The 24,201-nt window shown below is 43.8% G+C and overlaps 1 protein-coding gene across 5 annotated transcripts in view; it reads left to right on the forward strand.

Moving 5' to 3' along the window:
- Positions 1-24,201, forward strand: part of smoc1 (SPARC related modular calcium binding 1) — a 234,822-nt gene that overhangs the window by 17,814 nt on the left and 192,807 nt on the right. For all 5 annotated transcript variants that reach the window (XM_048600257.1, XM_048600258.1, XM_048600261.1 and 2 more), the window contains exons 2-4: positions 9,427-9,598; positions 11,661-11,776; positions 23,479-23,578. In XM_048600257.1, the coding sequence (XP_048456214.1) occupies positions 9,427-9,598; positions 11,661-11,776; positions 23,479-23,578 (388 nt within the window). The remainder of the gene's footprint in view (positions 1-9,426; positions 9,599-11,660; positions 11,777-23,478; positions 23,579-24,201) is intronic.

Below are 24,201 nucleotides of genomic sequence, written 5' to 3' on the forward strand. Positions count from 1 at the left end.
GAGGAAACCTTTTTACATAAAGAGTGGTTTGTGTGGAATGAACTGCCAGAGAAAATGGTGGATGCAGTTACAGTTACAATGTTTAAAAGACATTTGGATAAGTTAATGAATAGGAAAAGTTTGGAGGGATTTGGGGCAAGTGCAGGTAGGAGGGACTAGTTTAGTCTGGTAACATGGTCAGCATGAATTGGTTGGACTAAAGGGTCTGTTTCTGTGTTGTATGACTCTTATGTCTCAATAAGTAATTATTCTCCTCATGCCACCTCAAAAACTTTGCTTGGTAGTGTGTTCAGCAATTTGTGGGTGGTGGGGGTTGGAATAAACAGGGATGTTGGAATTCGTTGGAGAATCAAAGGAGCCCTGTTCTCAATGATTGTCTACAGAGAAACGGGTACGTAGTCTGAAGCAGTAATGCAAATTTTCTTTTGCAAATGCTCTCTTACTCTGACTGAAATCACCTCCTTAGCACCAACTAAACCTGGAAGCTTCCTGTTCCAAAGGCATAATGCCTAAACTTACTATTCACCATACTGAGCCATACACAGAACTTTAATAAAAGAGTCTAATAATTAGTAGAAAAGGTAGCATCCCCTTTTAGGATCATAGACATCCTCATATATTAGAGACGGCTTATCTAGTACCTTGTAGTGTGACTTAGAGTCATAGACCTGTACAGTACGGATACCGACCCTTTGGTCCAACACGTATGTGACAACCAGATACCCTAAACTGATCTAGTCCCATTGGCCGATATCCCTCTGAGCCCTTCCTATTCATATATCCATCTAGATGCCTTTTAAATGTTGTAATTGTACCAGCCTCCACCACTTCCTCTGACAGTTCGTGCCATATACGGAGTACCCTCTGCATGTAAAATGTTTCTCCATTAGGTCCCTCTCCCCTCTCACCTTGAACCTATGCCGTCTAGTTTTAGACTCTGTAACCCTGGGAAAAGACCTTTGCTATTTGCCCTATAGATGCCCCTCATGATTTTATGAACCTCTATAAGGCCACCCCTCAGCTTACGATACTCCAGGGAGAAAGCCCCAGCCTATTCAGCCTCTTCCCATAACTCAAACCGTTCAATACTGGCAACATCCTTGTAAGTCTTTTCTGAACCCTTTCAAGTTTCACAACATCCTTCCTATAGCAGGGAGACCAGAACTGAATGCAGTATTCCAAAAGTGGCCTAACCAATGTCCCATATAGCTGTAACATGACCTCCCAACTCCGATACTCAATGCACTGATCAATGAAGACAAGCATACAAAACGCCTCCTTCACTACCTGCGACTCCACTTTCAAGGAACTATGAAACTGCACTGCAAGGTCTCTTTGTTCAGCAACACTCCCCAGGACTTTACCATTAGGTGTATAAGCCCTGCCCTGATTTGCCTTAGCAAAATGCAGCACCTCACATTTAGACTTTTCATGATTAAATCTCATGCTGCCATTTTCAGGAAGAGATGGAAGCACCCCCTCACCGGCCGCCCACTCATCTGGAGAGCTTTGTAGCAGACAAAGCACGGTAAGTCCGCACAATTCCACACCCCCACCCCCCAACTCCCCGACCGTCACAACGTCTAGTCAGCAGCAGATCCACAAGCCCAAGTCCACAGTCTTAATAAGGTGCCAAAGACTATCCACCGGCCCTTACAGCTGAAGACTGCTTTTCTGACTTGCATCTGCAGAATCAGTGAGCCTGGACAGATACCAGCCGAGCCAGGTGGAACTGGACTCTGAGTTTTGCTGTTCGCCCTATTGATGCTGTACTTTGAGTGAAAACCCAGCAGAAAACGCAACAACTGGCTTCGTTTCCCCCTGGGTCAGTGAGGACAAAATGGGACGTGTCCTCTTGCTTCCTGATTAGCACTGAGTGACCACTGCTCCACGTCCCTGTGAGAATCAGAGATAGTTGAGGCCAAGCTTGACTGTGATGTCTCCGTTGTGCAAAGTCAATTGTCACCCTCCTACCTGAATGGCCCGCTTTTGCTGCAATAATGTTTATTTTAGAATCCCTACAGTGTGGGGACAGGCCCATCAGCCCAACAAGTTCACACCAACCCTTGTAGCATCCCCATCCCCCTATAACCCACCTTAGCTACACATCCCTGAACACTATGGGTAGTTTAGCACGGCCAATCCACCCAACCTGCACATCTATGGACTGTGGGAGGAAACCGGAGCACCCAGAGGAAACCCACGCAGACACTGGGAGAATGTGCAAACTCCACACAGACAGTCGCCTGAGGGTGGAATCAAACCTGGGTCCCTGGCGCTGTGAGGCAGCAGTGCTAACCACTGACCCACCAAGCCTGTTCATGCAGACAATGTGCCAAGAGAATGGACCACAGCTGTCCATTGAATTGTACCTTCAGAATGGGAATGCCAGGGACAGGAGGAAACTGCTGAAGGGGGAGCTGAAGTGAACCATATGATGCTGTTTCAAAATCACAAGAGGAAGCCATTCCTTAAAATCCATACAGTGACTCAATTACAGACACCAACACTGGAGGAGCACAGCAGGCCAGGCAGCATCAGAGGAGCAGGAGAGTTGACGTTTCGGGTCGGGACCCTTCTTCAGAAATGGGGGAGGGAGCTCAGAAATGAAATAGAGAGGGGTGTGTTGGGCTGGGGAAGGTAGGTGGGATGGTGATAGGTGAGTGCAGGTAGGGAGTGGTGGGAATTGGTCAGTGAGTTGGGAGGAACGGATAGGTGGGAGAGAAGATGGACAGGGTTGTGTCAGGTCAAGGAGGCAGGGATGAGAGGGAAGGTTGGTCATGGGATGAGGCCGGGGGTGGGCTGGGGACAGTGGGGAGATTTTAAAACTGGTGGAGGGCCTATTAGTGCCAGCTCAAATACATGGTGCGAAGTCTTTGGATGGCACATACAAACTGGTGAAAACAGACTGAATTCAGGAACTGGCAAAGTCATGAAAGATAGTTTAAAATCTCTTTAAAAAATCACAGTTTTAAATTGATGTATATAGCAGAATAGCTGAAGCTTATTTTTAGGTTCGTTTTGATACCAGCTCACTCATAGTAAAGGGATAATATAGTGAGGTAATGATGTCTGTTTGCAACTTGAGATTTGACTTAAGAAATCGTAGGATTATACAAGAGAACAAGGCACCACAAATTGCATTTTATATATTCCGTATGGGTTAACATCAGATATATCAAAATAAAGTGCAGGCCAAAGTGTAATTTTACCATCTGATTTAAATCGTAGTGACGTTAAAAGTCCAACAGGGCTTGTACACAAATCATTTTACTTGTTTCTGGCTTTTACTGTCTAACCAATAGAAGAGAGAGAATTGGGATAAGGGGGATTTTCAGGATGGCAACCTGGAACGAGCAGAGTACCACAGATATCAGTGCTGTGGTCACAATTACTAACAATATGGATTAATGACTTGGATGAGGAAAGTATACGTACAGTAGCCAAGTTTATGAATGACACAAAAATAAATGGAAAGGCAAGTCGTGAGGGTGACTACAAAGAGACTGTAGAGGGTTATAAACAGGTTAAGTGAGCAGGCAAAAAACATGGCAGATGGAATATGATGTTGCAAGATGTGAGGCAGGAAAAATAGAGGAGCTGAATCTTATTTAAGTGGAGGAAGGCTGCAGAGAGCTGAAGCCTCGTGCATGAATCACAAAAACTTGGCATAGACGTTCAGCAGATAAAAGGGAAAGCAAATGGAATGTTGGGCCTTTATTTCAAGGAGAATGGAGTATAAAAATTGGCAAGTCTTGCAAAAACTAAAGGAGACCATAGCTGGAATACTTGGAACAGTTTTCGGCTCTTTATCCATGGAAGGATATACAGGCATTGTAAGCAGTCAGAGAAGGTTTAACCATTGATCCTGGATATGGAGGGACTGCCGTATTAGGAGAAGTTGAGGAGATTGGATCTATCCTCATTGGAGTTTAGAAGAATGAGAGGTGACCTTATTGAAGGATTCTTTGGAAATGTGACAGGGTCGATATGGATGTGTTGTTTCCCCTTGTGGAACAGTCTAAGACCAGAGGGCATAATCTCACAATAAGAGGTCACACACTTAAGACAGAGACAGGGAAGAATTTATTCTCTCAGACAGTAGTCAATGTGTGGAACTTTATGCTGAAGAGAGCTTTTGAGGATGGGCTTTTAAGCATATTTAAGGCTGAGAGAGACAGAATTTTAATCAGGAAGGGAATCAAGGGTTATGGCAAAAAGGCAGGAAAGTGGATTTGAGGATTATTAGGTCAGCCATCTCATTGAATGGCCAGACAGACTCAATGGGCTGACTGTCCTACTTTTGTTTCTATGTCATATGTTCCATATAAAATATGCATTTCAAGGCTTTTTTTTTGTGGGAAGGGAACACTGCACTTGGAAGATTTATAGTATTACATATCTGTTGTGACCAAATATTCTGCCTGTATGATAACAGGTTTTGTTTTGTAGAATGCTTTTCATGATCACCGGATGTCTCAAAGCAGTTTACAGTCAATGTTGTGCTTTTGAAGGGTAGTTACAGTAGCAATGTAGGAAATGTAACCACCAATTTGTACACTGTACACTCCCACTAACAGCAATGCGATAAAGATGAGATAATCTATGTTTGTGATGTTGATTGACACAGATAAATATTGGCCAGGATGTTTAAATACTTGTAGAGAGTACGTGGGCACTGATGTTTTCTGTGCATCCTTTTTGCTGGAGTGACAAAACACACCAGAGATGCATCTCTTAGCGATTTATGTCAACATGTTCTGTGCTTATCAACAAATGGTTTGACAAATATGCTTCCAGAAACAGACACAGAGAATGCTGGAGAAACTCAGCCAGTCTGGCAGCATCTGTGGAGAGAGAAGCAGAGTTAACGTTTTGAGTCTCGTGTCACTCTTCTTCAGAACTTCCAGAAATTTCCAAAATGTTTCCAGAAAGTCTGTATCTGCCTCTTTAAAACAAAATCTCATACGTATTACTTAAGGAAGCGAAACCTCTTTGATTAAGCATTTGATAAATAGAAACAAAAATGCAATAAGCTGATCAATTCCAAAATAATTCGTTTTGACTGCTGAAAAGGGACGTGGTCAAAGCTTTTTGTCTTCCACCCATCAGGACAGATTCAAGAATGCTAGATTTCACGGGGAATAAGTAATTATACAAAAGGACGCTGATTGATTGACAAGTTGACTCTAATTAGTCAAGGCATTGTCTGCACATGGAAACCATTGTCCTCCATCTTTTTTAATTGATAAAACTGCATGATACCATTGTTCTTTTGTTCCTTTCCTACGTTGTTCCTTTTTTTTCTGAAGTGGACAGGTCCTCATGTATGAACATAAACAAGCTACATTGACTGATAATCTTAAATTGGTTATTGGTATAATTTCTAGCATACTCAGGATTGTTCAACAAGTATTATCCTATTACTGAATCCAATCTAACGTTACATATGTTGTTCCAGGTTAGACATTATGTTCTGACATTTTTTTTCACTATGTGTGAGGAATGACTTAACATGACACAAAAGCAACCATTGCCTTGGCATGTTAACCTGCTACAGTGATAATTTCTGCACACCATTCAGTGCCTGCTGAATATGCTCTCGGACCAGTGCTCTATCTCTCTGGCCATGTGCGCTCAGTGGGAGGCAGGATGACAACGAGGTACCATGATCTCTCTGCAGATGCCCCTTCCTATCGAGAAGGTGAAGTGATGCCTACCACAGGGAGCAGGAGGCACTCCAGGACTCTCAAATCAGGACATTACTGAGGTGCACTGGCCCTCTCTTCCTCTCATAGCAGATGGGACCAAAGAGGTTGCACACCACATTGTGTGCAGGAGATTCTCACCATCCCGGGGACCTCCAGCTTCTGATGCCACAGGGGATGTCTGCCAAGGTCTTCCCTGTTACTAGGCTGTACCAGCCATGGATGCCAGGCTTGCACCTGGATGTAGTGGTTGGCCAAAGAAGAAGAAATCCTTTCGAAGGCACCTTGGTGGCACCAGAGCTTAATTGGTAAACATAGATGTAATACTTACACATCCACTGTTCTCACGTTGGCTGCAGTCACATACTCCTGCTAGTTGCCCACACGGTTGTCTGAAGTGAAAACAGTGCAGCATCTTCCCCACCCCCCCATTACAAGGAGACACCTGTCTGCATTAGCAATGTGTGTCTGTACTTCCTCTTCATAATCCAGCGAGCCGTGGACCCAGCCTTTGGGCAGTGCTTTCAAAGCTGCAGAGACAGGGTTCAGTTCCATCAGTTCAACAGCAGGGTGTTGGCCCTGGGCCAGCTTCGCATTGGGTTTCACACAGACACTTCATGAAAGTCATGCTGAGAGGGCGCAAGCATCAGGAGACAAAGGTTGTGTTTCGTTGTGTGCGGTCTCCATTGGAGACTGGGCATCCTTGGGGCTAGGTAAAGTACACCTTTCCCGTGTGCACTTCATGGCATTGGAAGGTCACTGACAATGCATGACCATTGCAGAGGTACAGTGTAGGATACCAACTGTCTACAGGTCTATGGGCAGAGAGGGGGCAGAATGGGACGAAGGACATCAGCTCAGACATGTCACGGTCTTGGGAAGGCTTCTTTCAGCCAAGTGATTCCCCAAACACCCTTTTTTTAAATGAAGTGCTGCTTCAGTATATTGAAATCCGCCCCCCAACCTCTGGCCACTGATCCTTGTTCACTGTGTAGCTGGTGCTGGGGTGTGCGGTTAACACCAAGTAACAGAGGTATCTCCTTCCTTTGGAGCTATCACATTATAGGCAGATTGAAGAAGAACTTTACTTGTACTCCCAACAGCTGAGGTTTGTTGAAATGTGGATGCATGGCTTCCCAGCCGGATGGTTCACAACAAACGCAACGATGGAAGAAACGTGTGCGGGTAGCTCAGTGCCCCTGGGTGTGGGCAGTTCTGAGGTTGCCACGTGCCTCTCTGACACGTCAGCCCATAGCCCTGCCATCTGAACATCCTCAGCTTCAGCTTCCTCGCAGAAGAGACTTCATGTTCCCCCCATCTCTTCCCTCAACGCGTACCCCCATTTTTATGAGCCGGGTTGTGGAGGGTATGGCAAAAAGAAAGCTCTGATTTGCCTGGGCTGTATTGCATTGTCCAGGCGTGCGAATCTCCAATGGGACAGCTCCTTAGGAGCAACATGGTATGCATACACTGGCAGTGCACATTGTCCAGGGTACTGAAACTATGCCAGTCCACCTATTCACAAAATGGCAAGTTGGCACAGACAGCAAACATAAGCGGCCCGTGGTAATGTGTTTCATTCCTGCCCTTCACTAGAAGTTGTCCTGTGCCTGCCATTTGCCAGTTTGAGATGGCTCAGAGAGACAGTTTGGATGCCTCAACTGTTATGGAGAAAATTGAGTTCACATTTCTGTAAATGTTATTGAAAGCTGTGAGGGCAAGGCAGCAAGTTCTTATCCTGAGGTTCCTGGGAACTGCAGCTCGCCAGGAACAAGCTGGCTTTTTGCTGTCGGGTTTCTGAGATGTCAAAGCTTCATGGCTGGGCAGAAATTGATTGGGAAGGTGAAATTCATTCCAGCAAGTTGTGGTATTAGTAAAAAGCAGACAGGCTTCTTGCTGCCTGTTGGTGCCATAGCTGATCTGCCACCTGAATGGAGATGAAGATTTTCTCGAATGCAAGAATCTGACTTGTTGTCACTTGTCTTGTTACGCTCGCTTGCGGGTGACCTGGCCACCAGACAGGGGACTGGGAAATCCCTGGCACTATAGGGCACCCAGTTCATTGAGAGCTTGAGTTGAAATTGGTCTCCTTACTGCATATCCAGGATGAAAACCGTGAAACCCTCTAGCGAGTTTTATTTCCTCAGTTTCCTGCTCAAAGTGACGACTGTTTGTGAGTATCAGCAGGTTGTTTGACCCTGAAGGGTATGGACTGGTTGGACCGAAGGGCCTGTTTCCGTACTGTATGACTCTATGACTCTATAGCTGAATCCAATTCTGTCCTCATCCGGGACAGGACACTGGTCGTGAAAAGAAGCGGGAATCTATCTCTCTTCCTGCCTTGAGGTGTTGAGACTAACCAGACTGTGTTGTCATCTTGGCTAAAATCAATTAACATCATAGAGATAACAAGGTGTAGAGCTGGATGAACACAGCAGGCCAAGCAGCGTCAGAGGATCAGGAAAGCTGACGTTTCGGGCCTATAGACCCTTCTTCAGTTCCTACTATCTCTAACATCATAGAGAGCAAGTTTACTGACTTTTATTAAAAGGTGGTTCCATATACACTGATACGAACCTTGCAACAATTTGCTGGAGAACTGATGAGGGTGAAACCCTCATTATGCTTTTTTTGTTCGTTGACTTTGTGGTGAAACAATACTATAACATAATGAGTACAACATTTTACTAAGTAACTTTCCACAGTTCCATTCTAAGGTGTTAGCTGAAACCTAGCTGGATTGGACTTGTTTGTGTACCTGACAGGCAGAATCCCAAAGCAAATGCCAATTACTCGGAACCTGGGCATGTCGGAAGGTTCCGAGGATCACGGCCATGTCTTTCCCTGAAGAGGTGAAACATCGATGCACGGGAGAGCCCGATCGAAAGGGAGAAGCCTCATTCAGGAGCACTGTGAGCGATGTCTCCTGGGAATGTGCAGCGGTGAAACTGAGCCATCGAAGAGAGGGCATATATCTCCCAATGACTCATCTGCCCGACCCTTTAAGCACTGCCTGTTTCACGTGCGAACAGAGTTTGCTTGGCACCTAGCACCCATGTCAGAACCCATTGAACGGGGAGTGGAGGCAAGTCACCCTCGACCTCGGGGGTGGGGCGGGGGGGAGCTGCTGAAAGGGTCCTTTACAATTTTGCCCCTTGATTTGTTTCGAAAGCACAGGCAGGGAGTCCCAAGATTATAATACTAGAAACGGCAGTGGAGCTGACTTCATCCTCTGATTGCGGGTGTACTGACTGATTCAGAGTGTTCTTTGTGCAGCGGATGGCAGCTGTACCAACATTCTTGGCTTTGTTGAGCTGGTTTTATTTTGATCTGACTATCAAATTATTGTCATCTGCGTTATTTAGTAAAGTGACATGTCGACCGGGTGAGTTGCACCAATGGCAGCTAACACTGTGCTTTGCTCCAAAACAAACATTGCTCACTTGCCCTGCTTTCCCAGTCAAGGTGCCTGGAGAGTTTCAGATTGCAAGCTAGTGTTGATTGACACGAACTCCTTCAGGCGCCTTTTTCTGGAAATTGTTATGCTATCTGTGAAAAGACATTCCAAGCTATTATTTTAAGACACATTTGGCCTTCGTAACTACTGTATTGCAAAACTGTTGAGTTTGAAGTTGTGAAAAAGTCGAGCTTGCTGGTTTTGTTGCACAATCTGTTCCACTGTTTGGTGTTCTTTCATCTACGGTTCTTTTATTATCAGTTTCTAATAGGGGACCGTGACCAAGACCTGGAGTGCAACGTCCATTGTACTGGCTCCCAGCTGAAGCCCCTCTGTGCGTCGGATGGTCGGACGTATGAGTCGAGATGTGATTTCCTGAGGGCCAAGTGTAGAGATTCAACGCTGGAGATCACGCATCGAGGCAGATGTAAAGGTAATTTATCTGCCTTCTCCTCACCCTTCACAATGCCACAGATAACAAGTTGGCCGATAGCAGTTTTGTTATACAATGAATCACCACGAGAAGTTGGTAAATTTCACCGGGAGGTTCCAATGGGAGCTTCGCTGCGCTCTGAGGATGATGCAGGCCATGTTTTACTTTGACCATTACTGGAACAACAGCATAGAAGTAGAATCAAAGAACCTTATAGCACAGAAGGCTGCTGTGCCTCTGCTGTTTGAAAGAGCTATCCGTCTAGCTCCCACTCCCTTGTGTTCTCGCCACAGCTTCTTACTCTTAAATTATGTACCCAACTTACTTCTGAGCGTTACTATTGCATCTGCTTTCACCATTCTTGCAGGCAGTGCATTGTAAATCATGGCAACTCACAGAGATCCTTGCCTCCTGAACCAGTCCCTACCCACCTCCCCACCACCACAACCCTAGTTCTTTTGCGAGTTACCTTAAATCTGTTCCCTCTAGTTACAGACTCTGTTGGAAACAGTTTCTTTCTACCCGCTGTATCAAAGCTTTTATAACGTGGCCCACCTTTTCCCTTAATGTCCCCTGCTTGGCATGGAGCAATCCCAGATTTTCCAGTCTCATTCCATAACTGAGGTGGCTCACCGCAGTGATCTCCTGAGTAAAAATCGACTGTCAGCTCCTGTGGATCTGGACGTCCTCCCTAATATGTGGGGCCCACAACTGGACAGTTTAATATCCTCGATCCTTGGGCTCATCATTGTGACAGAAATTTCTGCGCAATGATAGGGCTGGCCTGTTTAGTCAATCATAGAATCAGTACAGTGTGGAAGCCACTCAGTGGTCCTTACCAACCCTCCTAAGGAGCATCCCACCCAGATCTATCCCCTACCCCTGTAACCCTGAATTTCCTATGGCCAACCCACCTAAAACCTGCACATCTTTGGACTGTGGGAGGAAACCGAAGCACCCAGAGGAAACCTGTGCAGACACAGGGAGAATGTGCAGACTCCACCCAGACAGTGACTCCAGGCTGGGATTGAGCAGGGGTCCCTGGTGCTGTGAGGCAGCAGTGCTAACCACTGAGCCACCGTGCTATCCCCTAATGTCTCACTGTTCTCTCTCCCCAATATGGTGTCACCACAACGCTAGTTAATTTACATTAACCACCACTTGGTTTCACAGGCTTTCCACAGCCAGCATTCCCTGTTTATCTAAGGAAGCATTGGCCTACACTGTAACAGCAGCTGTGGTCTCTCAAAGCCAGCAAGGCCTGGAGATAGACTCGAACCTGGGGCTTTTCCAGGCCAGAGGCAGAGGGTGTAACCTGCTGATTCTGCCCAGTGCCCTAGTTTTGTGACTCAGTCAATGCAGTAAAATGCCTTTTGTCATGAATTTAAATTCAATCAATTAATAGATCTGGAACAGGTCTCAGTAATGGCTTAAAGGGATATGGGCCAAACATGGGCATATGGGACTAGTTTAGATTGGGAAACTTTGTCGGCGTGGACAGGCTGTCTGTTTCTGTGCTGTATGGCTCTATAATGGGGATCGTGATGAAATGTTCAAGATCCTGAACCAAAAATTAATAAATCAGCTAATCTGAATCAAAGTAGCTCAGAATATAATAATCTGGTGTCTCTATATGAAAAAATATTTTGTTAATAGCCCTTGACCATGTTTTGAAGTCTCCTTTCATAAGTAGCATGATTTTTTTCCCCCTATTTTTCTTGTATTTAGAGGCAAGTTTAGAATAGGAATCTGCTCACTTATTGGGTCTGATACTGAGTGAAGATAAATTGGCTCTTGACATGAGGGAGAGGATGGCAAAAGAAGGAAGGGGGATGGTTCACACTGTTAGTCTGCACTTTCCAGAGTCTGAGACCAAAGTCTCATTACTGGCCACATATCAGAGCTGTATATTGGAGGTGCTGGTGAAGAGTGCAGGGTGAAGAATCCTCAGAAAAACTTTCGGGAAGAGATGTTATGAATCGGAACATATTTGGTTCTGTGTCATGCTAAAAGCTATCCTCTGTAAATACAACAGTCAAAACACAGCCTTGTTTTTTTACAGAATCCGGTCCAACCAAGTGTCGGACAGAAAGGGCACAGCAAGCACAGGAACAGGCCAAAAAACCGCAGGAACCAGTTTTCATTCCCGAATGTAATGAAGATGGCTCATTTGCTCAGGTACTGTCATGATGAACAAGCATAGGCTCTGGTCAGCGGTGACACAGTCACATCCCATTATTAGTACACGTTTCCTTCATAAAATTCCTTTGAAGCACCTTGTGACATTTCACAAAGTTAAAGGCAATGTACGAATGCAAATTTATTGTTGTGTGGTACCCACAGCCCCATCTGAACATGCATCTATTTGAGTTCTCTCTAACAGTTCTCTACTATTTTGTTGAGGTGGGCCAATTTTGGGGATTTTATTGTCACTTCCTGCCCCATAAATTGTTAGCTTTTATACAGTAATTCTGTGGAGAAAAGTGAAAAGAGATTTAATTTTGTTTGCTATCACAAAACATCATGAACTGATTTTTGCTGAGGGGTAGAAGTTCAGAACATTTGGGACCTTTATTCCCATTGAAAACACACTGCCAATATTTCTCAATAGAATGTGAATGAGAGCCAACCATGTGATGTAATCAGAGCGGTGACTGTATCTCACCCATAGCCTTGCTGTTCAGGAATGATGTGAACAGCTCTACTTGAGAAGGTATTGAGTTTGTGCTATTAGTTTTGAGATGCACTTCTCAATCAATAATGCACTGTGTCATATCTATCAATATCTAAATAAGCACTTGACATAATATTTACGCCCAGGAAGCAAGCCATTTAGCCCATCTTGTCTGTGCTGGTGTTTATACTCCACACGAGCCACTTTCTGTTTTGTTTACTTCGCCCAACAAACCGCTTCTTCTGTACCTTTCTCTCTCCTATGCTTACCTCTTAAATCAGTCGGTGGTTTTGACCTCAAATACTCCAGGAGGTGGTGAGCCCCATGCCCTCGTGATGCTGAGTACAATAATTTTGCAGGGCAGCACAAATCTTCATGATTCTCAATCATTATGATTACCAAACAGCAAGCTGTGTGAGGAATAGCTTCACGTTTTCCCACAGAACTTCAACACCCACATGACTTGCTGGAGGAGACCATTAAGAATGCACATTCTTAACTCTCTTCCCATCCTACACTGCAGAGCTTGTTGGGCTTTGAGCTCCCACACTGATACAGAACTTCAGCTTGTAACCTTCAATGCCAGAGTACTACCAACAGAGTCAAGCTGCTGCCTATCGTATCATACGTGTCAAAGAAATAATCCCACATTCCTATTTCTGTTTGTCCCTCCCTTACTCCTTTGTTCTCCTGTTCCTTTCGGTTTGCCTCTTTGTGATCATTTCTCTCGATGAATTGGTCATTGAAGATGGAACAATCTGTGGAAGCATAGATGTGGTTGTTTGGTGAAGATATTACTGAAGGAAGCAATTGAGTCAAAAGTATTTGTCATCCTGAAGTGAGGTGGTCACATCTTTTGTTGATCTTCATTATTAAAAATGGCCATTCCTTACCTGTATAGAATCATCCGTTGTACATTTTAAAATGGCCGTGGAGTCTGGTTGCAGACTGATACCATGGGCAAGGATGCATTGTCTGATTCTATTGGGACTGGCCAGTCTTTCATGCTTTCGTTTCTTTTTTTGTTTCCTTTTAATTGTTGCTTCTGCTTGAAAGAAGCAGCAGAAATATTTGAGATTGTGCCTCCGGTAAGTCCTTCTTGTGCGTTTTTCTCCCAGTTTGTGGTGGGGGTGCTACATTTGCTGAGCTTTACTGTCAAGGAACCCGTGAAGCTTGTCACTTACATTGCAGATGGTGTCGAAGTTTAAGCTGTGTATAAATGGCTGCCTTAGAGATTTTACTGGCAGTCATATGTACCGCATGCCCACTACATGTGCTCTCATGATGAATGCTTCAATATCACACATTTCTGCTCTTTGAAGTACCTCAGTGTTGGGCACTTTGATCTTCCATTGAATACCCGTGATTTTCAGGATGGTTCATGCGGAACCCATCCAACTGGTTAATGTATCTGGAGTAGGTAGTTTCATAGCCATTGAGGAGGGTAGATACTTTCACAGTTTAGCACGCAGCACCTTTTGTTGGAAGTTTCATACCTTGTTTCCTCCACAATCTCTTGCATAAATGGGAAGCTGCTGATCTCACTCTGCAATTCTAATGACTGGACATTTCTGGAACTTGTGCTTCTGCAGTGGTTGAAGTTATCTACAGCCTTCAGTGTGTGTCACCGATCGCTCTACTGGGTGGTGTATAGTCAGAATTTAGGGATGTTTGCATGTGTATCTCTGTCTCCCTTAAACTGATGGTTAGCCCTTTTTGTAAGACAGTAATTGGTCGTTTGAAAGTCAAGCCCAAACTGCATACAGGGCCACCATCATCAGCAAGTGTCATTTTCCATATCGTCATCTCTGATGGCTTAAGTTGAGATTTCAGTCATCTCAGGTTGAAGAGGTTGTCGCTTGCTCTGAATTGGATGTATATTCCATCAATATTTTGATCAAATGCCCCAGAAAGCATGGCAACAAATAACATACCGAAGAGCACAGGGCCCATGACACAACTTTGTTCCACAATATTTGTGACATCAAAGGGGTCAGTGTATTCTCCACAATCAGTGACTCTCACTGCCACTCCATCGTTAAAATGCTGTATCAGGTTTGCAACCTCAAGAGGACAACCTAAGTTTGGCAAAGACTTTCGACAGTATTTACTGTACTAAAGGCTTTGTCAGGTCATTGAAGACACAGCAGAGTCCGACCTGTTGTTGACAGAACTTCCTTCGTATTGTCAAAGGGTGAAGATCACAACGTAAGTTCCTCTCTCCTTTTCCTCGACTCACTTTGACTTTCTGGCAGTTCTCGGCATGTTCTGTGTGTAGAACTTTAGCTCGAATCTTACCAAATATCACAAGCGGAAAGATTCCTTTATGTTTATCATGCACAGATTTTTGTCTTTTCCCTTGAGCTCCTAGGCAAAGATTTCTTGATCCCGTATTCTAAGGTATAATTATTTGATGGTTATCTAGAAGCCTCCAGATTTGTGGATTTCTCCTGGGATCCTGTCTGTGCTTGGAGGCTCCATTTAGAGGTTTGTTTGTTTTGTCAACTCTCCCCAGAAGAGAGGGTTTGCATGGCCAGGTTTTCAGTCTATGGTCAGTCTGGAAGCTTGTCTATAGCTATCCCATAGAAGGCGGATGGGCGGGTACAGAAAGCCTCAGCTGGCTCTCTTCAATGACTGTCCCGTCTGGCAGGAGAGATTCCTGCCATGCCACTCCTCAATGCTGAGAACAGAAGAGTAGCTGTGTGAGGGAGGAACTGTGTGCAGTCTTCAGGGCTTTGTAGAAATTCTTCATGTTGCGAGATCAGCAAAGACTTGAAGCTGTCTGGCTTGTTTAGCTTACTATGCATTTGGCGTCCCATGCAGCATCTTTTGCAGGTTTCTTCGGCTGTCCTGGAGTGACATCTGTGCACTGGGTCGGTCTTTGTTTCGCAGGCATGGTGCCTATCCTGCATTTTCCTTCTGCCACAATTCCTCAGTGAGTTGAGTGCAGGAAATAACTGGTGCTCTAAATGATTTGTCTATATAATGTGAAGGTAGGCAGAAGCTGTGTGGTACCACTCTACATCTGTTCAATCCTAATTGCCTGAAAATTGACTGCTGGGTTTGGAGGAGTCACAATTGGTGTGGGGCTCAGGGTCCAAAGATCGTTTGCCAACAGGATGTTTAATTGAAGTTGCTGCAAACACGTTCGAAGGCAAAGGCCAGAGGGTGAACTGCAGTTTATTTTATAAGGAATGCATTGCTGTTGTAAGCATGGCATATTGACAAGGGCTGTGAGGCTTCAGCTCTGTGTCAACAAAGCCATTAGTGTTTAAAAAGTACATTGCTGTCTACTCCATCACAGTATAGCACGGAAAGAAGGAGTTTATATTTGGGAAGGAATGAGCAAACTGAGTTGACCTTGGTCCAAACACAGGACACTCAGCTGGTCCGGTGTCCTGAGTTGGGATTCCTTCCTGTGTTATAAAGTGTGGCAAAAGGATTTGTTTACTGAGCAAGGTTGTGCATTGTGGCTGAGCTGCCCCAGTGATGCCTTTGCTATTTAACCAGATGTGAATGCCGAGTGTTTGCATCTGAACTTTTCAGCATTTACCACAACTCATCACCAAACCTCACTGCATTGGTTGTCAGTATGAAAAATTCCCATTGCATTTCCTTATTGCCGGGACATATGCACATAGTTAACTGTGGGGGAAGATCATCGCGGCTGATTCCCTTTAAACTGTATCCTTGCCTGTTGCCATTGCAGACGTATTTGGTAATTAGCTTTTGGAATCCTTAATTTTGTAAATCAAGGCACAGAATGGAAAACGGTAATGTTAAACTATACAAGGCCCTAGAATGTGATCTTCAATGTGCAGTCTTGGCTGTCCTAATGTGGAAAAGGCTAAGAGTAATGGAGATGGGTCGTGTACATTCACTGGGGTGTTACCTATGAAGCAGATGCTGATTCTGAAGAGGAACTTCAGAAGTGAAAGCTATTTTCACCTGAAGTTGAAGGCTAAAGGATGATAAAGTATGCAATGAAGTAATTACTGATAGTTCACTTCCTTCTGTCAATGTGACAGTAACAAACAGGCAATAATTTAAGACAATCAGAGGAAGAATTGAAGCAGCTTCAGAAGGTTGGAATTCTTAGACACATCAGAGTCCTGAAATTGCTTCAAAAGGGAACTAAACAGCTGCTCGAACAACAAATATTGAAAGCAGATGAACAGACGGGTAAAGTTGGAAAAGGCAGTTCATGTGGGGCAAAAGACTGGTGCAGACTTCATTGGTCAAATAGCCGCTTCCTGTACTATTGTGATTTGTGAAATCTTGGTCCTGGTTTGTCAAATTGAGCTCAAATCAAGCCTGAGCTGGTGAGATGGGGCATGGGGTCTCAATATCAGTAATATTTGCTTGAGAGACCTTGGGAGAAGGGGCTGTGCTGGATTTAAACAAAATAGGGTCTATTTCACTTTAGTACCAAGACAGTAATAAAGCCTCAAAAGGAATGATATCAAATGCAGCCGTATTTTATTAGACCCTTTTCCTCTTGAAACATTCCAACTTTGTACATTCGATCAGCTGTATTGGAAATACATATTGATCACTGCATCAGAATATCTAAGAGGTGATTTTACAATGGCATTGGTCTGATTGGCTCTTCTTTTAGTGAAGATTGCTATCATGCCAATATTTATCCAAGATTGTGAAACTGGATACTTTAATTTCTCAGTTTAATTCGCTGCCATTTCTAGCTAACATTTTCATATTTATTCAAACCCTAGTGAGGCTTTGTATGTTTTCATTGTGTCCTCCTGAGAAATGACAGCATTCTTACGGCAGTCTTTCAAAGTATAAAATGTTCTCTTGACTGCTCCACTGTGATTTTCAGAAAACAACAACATTGGCCCGAGCATGTGAATGAGAGTGAGTTGATTCAGCATCTGTAGGGAAAACACTTAGCCCATTGTGGCCCAGCATTCTCATACTCTCACTCCCAGCCCAGTATCTAATGGATTTTTGACCTCAGTCGCTGTCTTAACCTGGTGGATCACTCCAAAGGCGTAACTTAGCTCTTTGTTATAAAATTTAAATTAAGGTCCTCTTGGGCTCTCATGATCTGAAGAAATAGTCTGGCTTGCCTTGTATTTAAACCTGCTTATACTTTCTATAGCTTGATAACATTGGTGTCTCTTCAGATTCAGACTGTAAAGCTTTAAGCTCACACATCATTGCATACAAGTACAGCTTGGGGGAAGGCAGGAAAGTGGAGTAGCCGCCATAAGCAGATCAGCCATGATCCTACTGAACGGCAGAATAAGCATAGAGGGCCAAATGGCCTACTCCAGCTCCTGATTTGGACCTCGAGTTTTAAAGACTTTGATAGAGGAGTAGGCCTTACAGTCCCTCAAGCCTATTTTGCCACTCAATAGCTGATCTGTACCTCAACTCTATTATTTTAGACTCCCATCCTTTGATAGTCGCACTTATTAAAAAGTCCCAGCCTTGAAAATTCCAATTAAGACAACAATTGAGGGCAAGAGTTCCAAATCACCTGCAGCCCTTTGTACGTAAAGGTATGTGCTGGTTTCACCTTCAAATAGCCTAACTCTCATTTTAAGTTGTTTCTTTGCTTTCCTTTGAGGGGAAATGGGTGATCTGTTATCTATGCTATTGAATTCAGTTTCCTTTTTGATATTCCTCAGTTAGGTGACCCCTGAAGCCTTTTTTCGAGGGAATAGTAGCCAGGTTTATGGAAGGTACTCTCATAACGTAATCCTTTGCCACCTGAACATGCTTGAAATATTGGCATAGTTAACAAAATTATACTCTGTATTCCAAGTGCACCCAAACCAATGTCATATAAGGATCTAGCGTGCTCTCTTTGGAAGTAGAATCTCCTGGTGATGCATAACAACATTCTATTTTCAACATATAAGCAGACATTCTGCAGTAAATGTTGAGGAATTATAGTCATGCTGGAGTTCTATTTCAGTGTCAGCATGAATCACTTCCAGCTCAATTGTAGCCCCTAAAACACCAACGTGACTCATTGCCCCTACACAGGCCATTTATAGAGTCATAGAGAAATGGAGTCATACAGCAGCAAAACATACCCTTCAGCCTAATTAGTCCGTGCTGACCAAGTTTCCCAAACTAAGCTCATTTGCCTGTGTTTGGCCCATATCCCTTTAAACTTATCCAACACCACTGGCCATCACATGTCCTTGCAGGTACCATTACTCAATTGTAACACCATTAAACTTCTCCCTACTCTCAAGAAATTGCATTAATACTATCCCAGTTCACCTCGCGCACCAGACATGTGCCTCTCCATAGTTTGGCTTGCATAGAAACCCAGGTGCTAGATGCAAAAGGCCAATGCCCAAACCATTGGACATCTAATTCCTTTATTTGCTATTTGCTTCTTCATTCCAAAGGATGCATTTACTTTTACTCCAGCTCAAGATCGAAATCGCTTTGTGCTAATTCTATGAAAGACTGAGTGTTCTATGGTTAGGAGGATATGACAAGCTGCAGTCTCAGTTTTTCACGTGGTATACAAATGATTTGGATAAAACAATAGAGAGCTGTACGTCTGAGATCGCACACTGCACTAAATTGGGGGACACAATCAGTTTGTGGATGGGTGCCCAAAGTTGTAGAGGAACAGAAACAGAGTGAGGAGATCGATGTCAGATGACATTCAATGTTTCACATACATGAAAGTGGTGGCACAGTGGCTCAGTGGTTAGCACTGCTGCCGCACAGTGCCAGGGACCCAGGTTCAATTCCACCCTCAGGTGACTGTCTGTGTGGAGTTTGCACATTCTGTGTGGGTTTCCTCCCACAGTCCAAAGATGTGCAGGTTAGGTGGATTGGTCATGCTAAATTGCCCATAGTGTTCAGGGATGTGTAGATGAGGTGGGTTTATAGGATAATGGGTCTGGGTGGGATGCTTCAAGGATTAGTGCAGACTTGTTGGTCCAAAGGGCCTGTTTCCACACTGTAGGGATTCTATTCTGTATGCTCTCATTTTTTTTAAAACCCAGTATGCAGTAATTCATGGCTGTTCCTATTCGGTTTGAATTTACTTTGTGCCCAGTTAGTCATTGAGCTAAATTCTCCTGCGAGTTGCTTATTGTTTCCTGATTGCACTTCCTCCTTTAGTTCAGCGTAAAATCCAACACGTTTTCCCTTCCTTCGGTTCTGAAGAAAAGTCATATTCATTTTGATACAGTAACACTAGATGCTGCTAGACTATTCCTAGCACTTTCTGTTTTGATTTCTTTCAATTCTGTTGTCATTCTGGTGAATCCCTGCTCTACACCTCCAAAAGACATGATTGTCCCTGATGCTCAAAGCTATGGAACTTTAAGTCCATGGAAATTCAAAACCCTTTCGAACAAAGGCCTTTAGATTCCCTGTGAAACAGCTTTTAATACTTGTTTCCTTAAATATCTAAGTTCCATTGCTCCTTTGCACATCCGAGTCATGACTCATCATTTAGCAAATGTTCAGATTTGTCTTTCATGCACCTGAAACATTGAACGTCATCTGATATCGATCTCCTCACTCACGCTGTTTCTGTTCCTCTACAACTTCGAGCACCCATCCACAAACTGATTGTGTCCCCAATTTAGTGCTGTGTGCGATCTCAGACGTACAGCTCTTTATTGTTTTATCCTAGTCATTTGTATACCTGATGAAAAACTGAGACTACAGCTTGTCATATCCTCCTAACTATAGAACACTCAGTTTCTCATTCTTATTCAATTTCTGACCCAGATCACAAGGTTATGTCCAATTTGTTCATCTTTATACATCATAGAGATGTACAGCACGGAAACAGACCCTTCGGTCCAACTCATGCATGCTGAACAATTATCCTAAATTAATCTAGTCCTATTTTCCAGCATTTGGCCCATATCCCTCTAAACCCTTCCTATTCATTTACCATCCAGATGCCTTTTAAATGTTATAATTGTCCCAGCCTCCACCACTTCCTCTGGAAGCTCATTCCATACACGCAGCATCCTCTGTGTGAAAAAGTTGCCTCTTAAGTACCTTTTGTATCTTTCCTATTTAACCTTAAACCTATGCCCTCTAGTTTTGGACTCCCCTACTCTGTGGAAAAGACCTTGTCCCTCATTTTATAAACCACTGTAAGGTCAGCCCCAGCCCCCCTCCAGCCTCTGACGTTCCAGACAAATAGCCGCAGCCTATTCAGCTTCTCCCTATTTCCATAATTGTCCCTTGTGTGGAACCTTATCCGGTACCTTCTGGAAATCCGCATCAGCATTATCTGGATATACACTCCTGAAAATTAGTCAGGCTTGATCCTCCCATCACAACTTCAAACTAAATCTGTGATTAGCTGATATTTGACCAAAGTGCTCAGCTATTCTGAGGATAATTTTACGGGCCACCTGCTAACAAGAATGTAGACATCTGGTTCTGTAAATTAGGGAACTACGCCATTGTCAGGGCACGTGTTATCTGCTCTTGCCCGGATGTTATGGGCAAATGGGGAGGAGTTGGATGGTCTGCCCACCCTCCTCAATGACCCAAGTCAGGCTCTTAAATGGGCAATTTAATACCCTTTTCTCTGACATAATGTGTGGCAGGAGAGGTCCCCTCCCAATTATGCAGCTTGGTAGATTTAATCTGCCAACTGCAGGCTCGTGAATGTGGAGGATGAGGATATTCCCTTTCAGGCTTCAGGTGCCAAACATAGCTCCTCCTCACCTTCTACACTCCACTCCCCCCACAACATGCTCCTTCCTCCCGACTTTCTGGAACCTGCCATCCCGACCTCAGTGTGATCCCTGGGTTTGTGAGCATCCCTGGCTGCCTTTCTTTCTGGGCCTCCTGCAGAACTAGCAGTGGCCACTATATCTGCTAGTCACGTAGAACAGCTTGCTTCCAATTGGCCTGACACCCTGTGAGGTGAGAAACCTTCCCGGAGATGGATGGAATTCCCACCTCATTCTAATTACAGGATCTTCATCTGAAAAATAAAGCAGGATGAACCAGCCAAGTGGACACATTGGTGTGTACAGAGCCCACTATCAGTATATAATCCAGCCTCCTGCCTCTTAATGTTTGTTTCTAATAGTTTCCTAGCAATTGATGTTGAATTCACAGGTCTACAATTGTCATTTGTTTTTGAATAATAGAGTAACATTTGAAATTTGTCTGTTTCAGCTGTTAAGTTTCCAACTCCACGGAAAATTATGATCACTGTGTCAGCAGCTTCCGTATCTATTTATTTTACAACCATAAGCGGAAACTATCAGGTTTTGAAATGTTGGCTGCTTTAACTTCCATTATGTTCTTCATTATCATACTTTCTTAAAAAAAAATTGTATTCTTTTCCACTAAATGATATGAAGTACTGATTGAACAAGTCTCCAATTATTATTATCCCATTCTAATACATTTTCCTTTATAACTGTCTCTTAAAATATTGAGATTAAAAAATCAGGGTTAGATTTCATTTTCCTTCTAAGAGTTTTCATATTCCGTCTTGCTTCTTTCTTTGTCCTTTAGTAGTACAGAACTCGAGCATTGTTGAAAATACAGACCTTGATGTAACTTTTTAATCCTGCACTAATCAGGACAAATGCAAGAAATTCAAATTTCAAATGATCACAACAATTTCTATTTCGTGAGAAAAGGGTGCAAGTCGACGCTGATTGGTTGTGCCATTGCCATGGAGAAAGCAGCAGAGAAGGAGAGGCTCGTCCAACTTCTGGTTAATGAGTCTTAAATAGATTCTTCTCATTTGCTGAGAAGGGTTCCCGAATGTGAATGGATCTTGCTCCTGGCTACTTTATGTGGCTCGTTTCTGCTTCACAGTGGTGACATGCTGTTTAAAAGGAACGTAGGGAAGTTCTCCTCAGTGCCTGGGTGAAATGTACCCCTCAACCAAAATTGCTAAAACCGGTGATCTGATCATAACGACATTGTGCACAGCACGATCCCATAAACAACCAAGTGACTGCGGCATTTCTGTCATCATGGCATTTCGAAAGTACTTAGTTAGCTGCTAAACTGTTTTGGATGCCCTCATGTCAGTGAAATCTAAGTCTTTCTTTTCCTTTAAGGTGCTGAATGACAGACCAAAGAAAGTCTTGCTAAGAGCAATGTCTTTTACCAAATGTCAACCCTGGGGATATCCTGCATCCAAGCAGAGCGCAAGATTTACTGAGTTCATCATATGAAGGGAGGGTTAAGCATAAATAGTAACTGAGCTGTACTGTGAGGACCATTGGATCAACAACAACAACTTGCATTAAATATTGCTTCTAACATTGTAAAATTTCCAAGGCTCTTTATAGAGTATATGAAACAAAAGTTGACACTGAACTACAAAAGGAGATATTAGGGATGGTAATGGTCTTAAAAGATGAGAGAGGAGTAGATTTTTAGAGTACCTTTAGAAAGAGATTCCCGAGCCTGGGCCGTAGACAGCCGAAGACACATGGTGGAACATTGACATTGGGGATGCATGAGGTGCCATTGTTGGGGCAATGTTGAGATTTTAGAGATGGCTGTGCTGGAGGAGGTTACACAGATAGGTGAGGCAAGGCTGGGCTGAGGGAGAGGTGGTTGAGAAAGAAGGATAAGAACAAAGATCGGGTCAACTGCTATGCTTCAATTTAAAGATTAATTCATATACTGGCATTGTAGACAGTCCAGAGAAGGTTCACTAGGTTGATTCTGGTATGGAGAGATTGTATTATGAGGAGAGGTTAAGTAGATTGGGCTTGTATTCATTAAAGATTAAAAGAATGAGAGGAAACCTTATTGAGACATATAAGATTCTTAGGACACTTAGACAGGGTAGATTTGGAGAGGTTGTTACTCCTTGTGGAAGGGTCTAGGACCAGACGCATAATCTCAGAATAAGGGGTTGCCCAGTTATGACAGAGATGTGGAAGAATTTATTCTCTCAGAGGGTAGTGAATCTGCAGAATTCTTTACCACAGAGGGCAGTGGAGGCTGGGTCATTAAGTGTACTCAAGGTCGAGATAGATTTTTAATCAGTAAGGGAATTAAGGTTATAGGGAAAAGGCAGGAAAGTGGAGTTGAGGGGTAATCAGATCAACCATGATCTAATTGAAAGGTGGAACAGACTAGATGGACTGAGTGGCCTACTTCTTTCTCCCTTTATGTGCACCAAGAGATCAAAGTACAGACCTGTTGATGCAGTAACTAAATAATCCATTTTTTCCCCTCTTTCGCTGGTTAGGTGCAGTGCCATACATTCACAGGATACTGTTGGTGTGTTACTCCAGATGGGAAACCCGTGAGTGGATCTTCGGTTAAGAATCAAACACCTGTGTGTTCAGGTACCGTGCATTTGCTGGAGTGTTTGTAATTATTTGCTATTCAAGCAAGAATGAATGTTTTGTTCGTGAGCTGCCTCAGATGTGCTCACTCTAGGGTCACACCGGAAGACCATTGTTGCTGGAGCCCATCTATTTATTGACTCATAGAGCTGTACAGCATGGAAACAGACCCTTCGGTCCAACTTGTCCATACTAACCAGATAAACTAAATTAAGCTAGTCCCATTTGCCAGTATTTTGCCCATATCCCTGTAAACCCTTCCAATTCATGTACCCATCCAGATGCCTTTTCAGTGTTGTAATTGTACCAGCCCTCACTACATCCTTTGGCAGCTCGTTCCATACACGCACCAGCCTCTGCATGAAAAAGTTGCCCCTTAGATCCCTTTTAAATCTTTCCCCTCTCAACTTAAACGTAAGCCCTCCAGTTTTGGGCTCAGCTACCGCAGGAAAAGGACCTTGGCCATTCATTCTATCCATGCCCCTCATGATTTTATAAACATCTATAGGGGAGGGCAGCACGGTGACTCAGTGGTTAGCACTGCTGCCTCACAGCGCCAGTGACCTGGGTTTGATTCCACCCTTGGGTGACTGTCTGTGTGGAGTTTGCACATTCTCCCTGTG

Source organism: Rhincodon typus, chromosome 8 (assembly GCF_021869965.1).
Source record: "Rhincodon typus isolate 14 chromosome 8, sRhiTyp1.1, whole genome shotgun sequence".
In the NCBI taxonomy this organism is placed as follows: Eukaryota; Metazoa; Chordata; class Chondrichthyes; order Orectolobiformes; family Rhincodontidae; genus Rhincodon; species Rhincodon typus.